Consider the following 7,332-nt stretch of genomic DNA (forward strand, 5'->3'; position numbering starts at 1 on the left):
CCAGATCTCATTACAGATGGTTGTGAGCCACCATGTGGTTGCTGGGAATTGAACTCAGGACCTCTGGAAGAGCAGTCAGTGCTCCTAACCTCTGAGCCATCTCTCCAGCCCCAATATACAGACTTCTTGTACATTAACTCCGCTATTCACCTTACTTGAGTACCCTACTCTTCTCCTTTTTTAAGCTTTAAATACTTAAAGGCCCAAACCCAGATGGGATCCTTTAAAATTCATTCTTTAAACCCTGGAAATTGGGCATAGTGCTACACATGCATAAATCCTAGCATTTGAGAGTGAGAAGCAGAAAGATTGTTTTAAGTACTAGGACAGCCTGGTCTGCAGTAGCAAGTTACAGGCCAGCCAGGGCTATCCATGAGATCATGTCTTGAGACAGACACCACGAATCAGTATCAAGAGTCTTTTCTCTTTTTGACAACGCTGAGCAGAGTCAGCTGGAGGGCTACGCAGAGTGAAGTGCAGAAGGCACTGATTTAGTAGTGGGCACACTAAGCTGAAGGAGGAGTGACATGGCCTGTTTGAGGCTGTATTTGACTGTATAATAACAAAAAACATCCCTTCTGAGCTTCAGCACATTAGAAAGCACTTTTAAGGTGGCAGTAGGTCTGATTTCACAGTTGTGTGGTTCACTTGACCATGAGAACTCATCAAAACATAAGTTGGTATACTTTTCCCAGAGGGCTGCCTGAAACACCTGCTCTTCTATCCAGCCAGGCCCAACAGTCCCACAGGTGTATTTCTGTGCATTTAGGTGTGTGGTGCATTGTTGTCAGTGTACAGCTAGCACCAGCTGCACATTATCTCTTCAAAAGCCCAATGGGTTGCAGAGGGATCACTTTGAGAAGGTTGAAGAGTTCTGTAACCTCCCTGCAGACAGCAAAAACAGAAGGAAAGAAGCCAGGAAAGGTGGTATGTGTTGTAATCCCCAGAATTTGGGAAACGGTGGTAGATCAGGGGTTCAAGATCATCTTTGGCTACAAGATACTTTGCCTCTGAAACGTGTTTAGATAAAGAGCTTTAAGAGACTATCTCTCAAAAACTGGCCCGACGGTTAAGAGTGAATGCTGCTTTTGCAGAGAACCTAGATTCCATAACCAGCATCTGCTTCTGGAGCCTTACAGTTGCCTCTTCTGACCCCTGGGCACCTGCACACCTGCGGCATATTCATACATGTGCACACAAAAATCTGAAAAAGAAATAATTGGCTGGGCGGCAGTGACACAAACCTTTATTCTCAGCATTTGGAGGCAGAGACAGGCAGATTTCTGTGAGTTCAAGGTCAGCCTGGTCTACAGAATGAGTGCTAGGACAGCCAAGGGTACACAGAGAAACTGTCTCAAAACCAAAGGGAAGAAAAGAAAAAACAAAGTGCATACTCTCCAAGGTCTTTAAGAAGTATATTAAGGTCTAGAGAGATGGCTCAGCAGTTAAAAGCTCTAGCTGCTCCTCCAGAGGACCCAGGTTCAATTCCCAGTAAACAACTGTAACTTCAGTTTCAGGGGATCTGACACCCTCACACAGATACACTAGGCAGGCAAAACACCAATGCACATAAAAAGTAAAATTAAAAAGTATTTTTTTAAAAAGTCTGTTGAAAGATTGTCAAAGATTAAATGAAGGATTAAGGAGATGTACAAAAGACAAATACAACATGCTTTGGATCCTGTTCACAGTTTGTGTGTGTGTGTGTGTTAGGAGGGGGGGGTCAAGCCATCCTAAACTATGGAGAGGCCAGAAGCGGGCACATAATGGGGTGGGGGGTATAAAAGGACCAAATTCAAGATGGAGGAGTCATAGGTACCAAAGGGGTACTGCATTGGCTTTTTTCCTCTGCTTTCTTTCTCCAAGACAGGGTTTCTCTATATCTCTGGCTGTCCTGAAGACCAGGCTGGCCTTGAACTCTGCCTTCCAAGTGCCAGGATTAAAGGAGTGCGCTGCCACCACCACCCGGCTAACATCTTTTTGTTTGTTTCTCGAGACAGAGTTTCTCTGTGACAGCTCTGGCTCTCTTGAAACTAGATCTTGTAGACCAGGATGCCCTAGAACTCAAAAAGATCTGCCTCCTGGGTGCTGGGATTAAAAGCGTGTGCCACCTTGGTGTGGTCTTTTTTTTCCCTCCTTTTTTCATATCCTGATGAGATATTAATGGTTTCTCACATAATCAGTGACATCATAGATGTGTTCAAGATACACTGTTGTGGGGACTGGAGAGGTGGCTCAGAGCTTAAGAGCACTGGCTGTTGTTCCAGAGAACCTGAGTTCAATTCCCAGCAACCGTTTGGTGTCTCACAACTATCTAGAATAAAATCTGGTGCCCTCTCCTGGTGTGCAGGTATATATGTACGGAACACTGTACACATAGTAAATCTTTAAAAAAACAACAGTGTTATGTATTCCTTTTGTGTGTGTGAATATATACATACATATATATATGTATATATAGTTGAGTTTTCTCTATTTTGTGTGCATGGCAGGTGTGGGTTTGTACATGCCACAGTGCATAGGTGGAGGTTAGAGAATCGAAGTCCCAGAGATAGAACTCAGATTAGGATCAGAGGCCAGAACCTTTAACTACTGGTCCTATTTTATGTATTCTTTAAATGTTGCATAATAAATGAATATATCTGAGTTGTTAGCCAAACATGAGTTCCAGTTATTTTAATATAATAAAAATAATTACCATGTGCACTTTTTTTTTTTTTTTTAATATCCCAGCACTTGGGAGTCAGGCAGACTGTTCTCTGAGTCTGAGACCAGTCTGATCTGCATAGATCCAGGACAGCCAGGGCTATACAGAGAAACCCTGTATCGAAAAAAAAAAAAAAACAAACCATGGAGCTGTTGCTTTGGCCACATAGATGCGAATCTATAAGAAGGGTGATGTTGTAAACTAAACAGAATGGGGGTGTTCAAAAAAGAGTGTAGTTCTTGTGAAGAGAATTACCATGTGGGCTGAGCATATTAAACACTCCTAAGAGCCGAGGTGGCTAAGTCAGAGAAAGGTACTTTGCTTCACCTGAAGCATCACCCACTCTACTTAGGAAAACTAAGAGAAGGAGCCTGAGCTTTGGGAGTCTGTTCCTGTTTATTTTATTCATAGGTTAATATTTAAAAAGAAATAAAAGCTGTAGACTAAAAAATAATAGTCGTTATTCAAAATATCAGAAGTCTGGGTTACAGCTTGATATTGAATAATTGGTATAGCATGTCTAAGTCAGTATAAGAGAGGCTGAAAGAATGAAGGTCACAGCCTGGGGATTTTTTTGTTTGTTTGTTTGTTTTTCGAGACAGGGTTTCTCTGTGGCTTTGGAGCCTGTCCTGGAAGTAGCTGGGATTAAAGGCGTGCGCCACCATCGCCCGGCACAGCCTGGGGATTGTGTATCAAGACCCTGTCTTCAAAAAAACAAAGCAGTAATATGATTTGAGGTTCTTCTAGAATAAGAAGGAAATATGAGTTAAGTTTGTGTTATACAAAGAATCTGACCCCCCTTTTTTTTTTTAATAATAGGTGTGGACATTGCAAGAGGCTCGCCCCTGAGTATGAAGCTGCAGCAACTAGATTAAAAGGAATAGTCCCATTAGCAAAGGTGAGCATCAGTGAATTCACCAGAAAGGACTATGAAGTATATGAAGTATTTTTTATTGCACATATGTGGGCTTGTGTACATATTTTGTGTGAGTCCTTGGGCTTGGCAACAAACCCTTTACATTCTGAGTTTTTTCACTGACCCAAGTGTATAAAACTAGTTGTGTTTTTTTGTTTTTTGGGTTTGTTTGTTTGTTTGTTTGTTTGTTTGTTTGGTTGGTTGGTTGGTTGGTTGGTTGGTTGGTTGGTTGGTTGGAGAGAGGTTGAGTGGCTAAGAGGAGCACTTGACCTCTGTTATGGAGGACATAGATGCTTGGGCAGTGGGTTACAACCATTTGTAACTACACTCCCAGAGGATATGATACCCTGTGCTGGCCTTTGAACCTGTACATATGTGTGCAGCCAGAGCACTCCTACACAAAATAAAACATTAAAGAAGGGTGGGGGAGAATCTCATCGTGGAATCCGCACTGTGTTCTGTTGAGTCATACAGTTTACCCTTTAGTCCGTTCATCTTTTCTTGAAAATATTCATTACCGTGAGTCACTGGTCTGACTCAAGGCCTCTGGCTTCTGCTGCACCACTGATAGCAGGCTCTCACTGGGAATCCTTTTGGCTATCCTGTTGTCCTGTGTTGTGGAGATCCTGCTGTTTTGAACCTGTAGGTTTGTCCCCTTTATGTGCTCCAACAGTTCTGGACCTGGTCGGTAGCTGGGTTGGTCAGCCCTCCTTTAGTTTTCTTTCACCCTCCTTACCTGGGTGAGCTGTCCAGCACTGCCTTAGCTAGATCACCACCCAGTGCAGCCTGCAGCAAGGAGTGGGGCCAGTTCTGCATCCAGGTCCTCAGATCGGTTCACCCATACTCAAACCACTAGATACTTTTGTTGGTTGGTTTGGTTTGATTTTTAGTTTTTCTTTTAAATTTTGTTTTGGTTGCAGGGGTGGAGGGAGGGTGCAAGGGCAAGAGGGAGGATTGGAGGGGACAGGGAGATGAGTGGGATTAGAATACACAATGGGAAATCCACAAAGAATCAATAAAAGTTAAAAGAACTTTAAACAAAGAAAATAGTAAATGAGAAGTAAGGGCTGACAAAGACAAAGGTCTAGATGTAAGGGTGAGAAAGAGTATTGAGTGATCTACCCTGATGATAGTCAGTGATGGGATCAGGAAAAAAGACATGGGCTATCGCTGAGTATGTAGTCAAGTGGTTAGTATAAGGTGGGTGTTTGTTTTTCATAGAGTTGTAAGTATTAGCTATGGTGGTGACCTGTGATGCAAGCATTAGGGAGGTAGAGACAGGATTAGAAGTTCAAGACTAACCTAAGGGGCTGGAGAGATGGCTCAGAGGTTAAGAGCATTGCCTGCTCTTCCAAAGGTCCTGAGTTCAACTCCCAGTAACCACATGGGGGCTCACAACCATCTGTAATGGAGTCTGGTGCCCTCTTCTGGCCTGCAGGCATACACACAGAATATTGTATAAATAAATAAAGAAATATTTTAAAAAGAAGACTAACCTGAGCTACCTAAGACCCTGTCTCAAACAGGTGAAAATAATAATTAGTAAATTTTGCCATTCTGAAGTAATAAGCTCACAGGTGTTCGACTTTAAAAGCCTTGTCTTCTAGTTCCAGGACAGGCTCCAAAACCACAGAGAAACCCTGTCTCAAAAAACAGAAATAAAATAAAAGCCTTGTCTTGTTTTTTTGTTGTTTTGTTTTGCTTTGTTTCTGAGATAGGGTTTCTCTATGTTGCTTTGGCTGTCCTGAAGATTGCCCTTTAGACCAAGCTGGTCTTCAACTGACAGAGATACACTTGCCTCCACCTCCTGAGTGCTGGGATTAAAGGCATATATCACTACCTCGATATATATTAAAAGTATTTAAAACTATATTAAATCTAGATGTTAAGCAACTTGTCCTAGCAAAAACATCATGTTATTTTTGTTTCTTGTGACTGGGGCTTAAAATTATTTAGGAGGCTGTAAACTGTGGGTTTTGTTTTTGTTTTTGTTTTTAATTTTTTATTTTTTTTGTTTTTTGAGATAGGGTTTCCCTGTAGTTTTTAGAGCCTGTCCTGGAACTAGCTCTTGTAGACCAGGCTGGCCTCGAACTCACAGAGATCCGCCTGCCTCTGCCTCCTGAGTGTTGGGATTAAAGGCGTGCACCACCACTGCTTGGCTGTATTAATTTTCTGAACCTCATTTTACCCATTTCAGTACATAAGAATCAAACCTCAGAATTGTGTAAAGGTTAATCTGTTTCCTGTGGTTTTAAACCAATTGTTTGCTTTTATGTAACAATTATCGATGCATTTGCCAAAAGACAGCTTATTTGTAAAATCAAATTATACCCTGTCCTGGCTAAAAATGGGCATGCCAAGCACATGCATTTGGTAGTGAATGTTACCGAAGTAAATCACTATTAGGACTGAGAATAGCTCAGTGTTAGAGCACTGGATTTGATCTGCAGCATGAAAAGGAAGGAGGGCATTATTGAAATAAATACATTAATTTTAGAGTTTGCATATGAAGCCAAGAAGCATCTTAGGCAGTTCAGATCTAGTTAGGTAGCACTAATGCATCTTTAAGGTCTAATGACCTATGGGAAGTGTGCCAAGAAGTATTGATCTTCTATGGGGATAGCCAGTCGTAATATTTTGGGACTATGAGATCTTGTAGCAGGTGCTTAGATAACAAAATAACTCTTGTTTTGTCTACTCTTAGGTGGACTGCACTGCCAACACAAATACCTGTAATAAGTATGGAGTCAGTGGCTACCCAACCCTTAAAATATTTAGAGATGGTGAAGAAGCAGGTGCTTATGATGGGCCTAGGACTGCTGGTAAGGATCTGAATTGCCTGAAACCCAGGCTAGGCTTAAACTTCTTTCTTCGTTTTTATATTTTCAAGACAGGGTTTCACTGTGTAGATCTGGCTGCTCTGGAATTTAACTATGTAATCCCTGATGGCTTTGAATTTGCAGAGATCAGCCTGCCTCTGCCTCCCAAGTCCTGGGATTAAAGTCATTTACCACTTTTACATGGCTTAGGTTTAAATTCCTGATCCTTGCTCAGTTTTACAAGTAATGGCATTATAGGCATATGCCATCTTCCTTCCTTGAATTATCTTCTGGAAATTGAATTAATGTTTTGTTAAGGTTTTAGGATAGCTGTTACACAGAGAAATACTAACTTGAAAAAAATAAAAAAAAGAAAAAAGGCTTCAGCATACTTAGCAGTCATAAAAGTTGTTCATTTTAGAGGTCATTTTAGGTGACAAAAAGGTTTTCTGTCTAAATGACTTGATTATAAAGTAATATAGAAAATACTTGATAAGCTCAACTAAGCATGTTTTCATTTGATAAGTGTTATCAATTTTATCTACTCTGTAAGATTCTCTCTTGAGATAGTTGGTGTTCATATGCAGAACAGTGGTCTTTTTCTGTTATTTGGGTTCTGGTTGATGGAAGGTGAAAGACAGTCGTCACTACATGTGGACTATAGATAGTGAGTGATAAAGTATTTGATAGTAACTTGTAAAGTGTTAGGTTCAGTCCCCCGCACAGCAAAGAAAACTGTCTTGTGCTCATTACAATGGCTACTACTGTTTCTTTATTTTTATTTTATTTATTTTTTTTATTTTTATTTTTATTTTTTTGGTTTTCCAAGACAGGGTTTCTCTGTGTAACAACCGTGTCTGTCCTGGAACTCATTCTGTAGACTCGGCTTG

The 7,332-nt window shown here is 41.0% G+C and overlaps 1 protein-coding gene across 1 annotated transcript in view; it reads left to right on the forward strand.

Annotated features, from left to right (window-relative positions):
• Pdia3 (protein disulfide isomerase family A member 3) overlaps window positions 1-7,332 on the forward strand; it is a 23,737-nt gene that overhangs the window by 4,273 nt on the left and 12,132 nt on the right. The window contains exons 2-3 of the mRNA XM_005364341.3: window positions 3,527-3,605; window positions 6,328-6,445. Of these exons, the coding sequence (XP_005364398.1) occupies window positions 3,527-3,605; window positions 6,328-6,445 (197 nt within the window). The remainder of the gene's footprint in view (window positions 1-3,526; window positions 3,606-6,327; window positions 6,446-7,332) is intronic.

This window comes from Microtus ochrogaster, assembly GCF_000317375.1.
Source record: "Microtus ochrogaster isolate Prairie Vole_2 chromosome 14 unlocalized genomic scaffold, MicOch1.0 chr14_random_1, whole genome shotgun sequence".
Classification (NCBI taxonomy): domain Eukaryota; kingdom Metazoa; phylum Chordata; class Mammalia; order Rodentia; family Cricetidae; genus Microtus; species Microtus ochrogaster.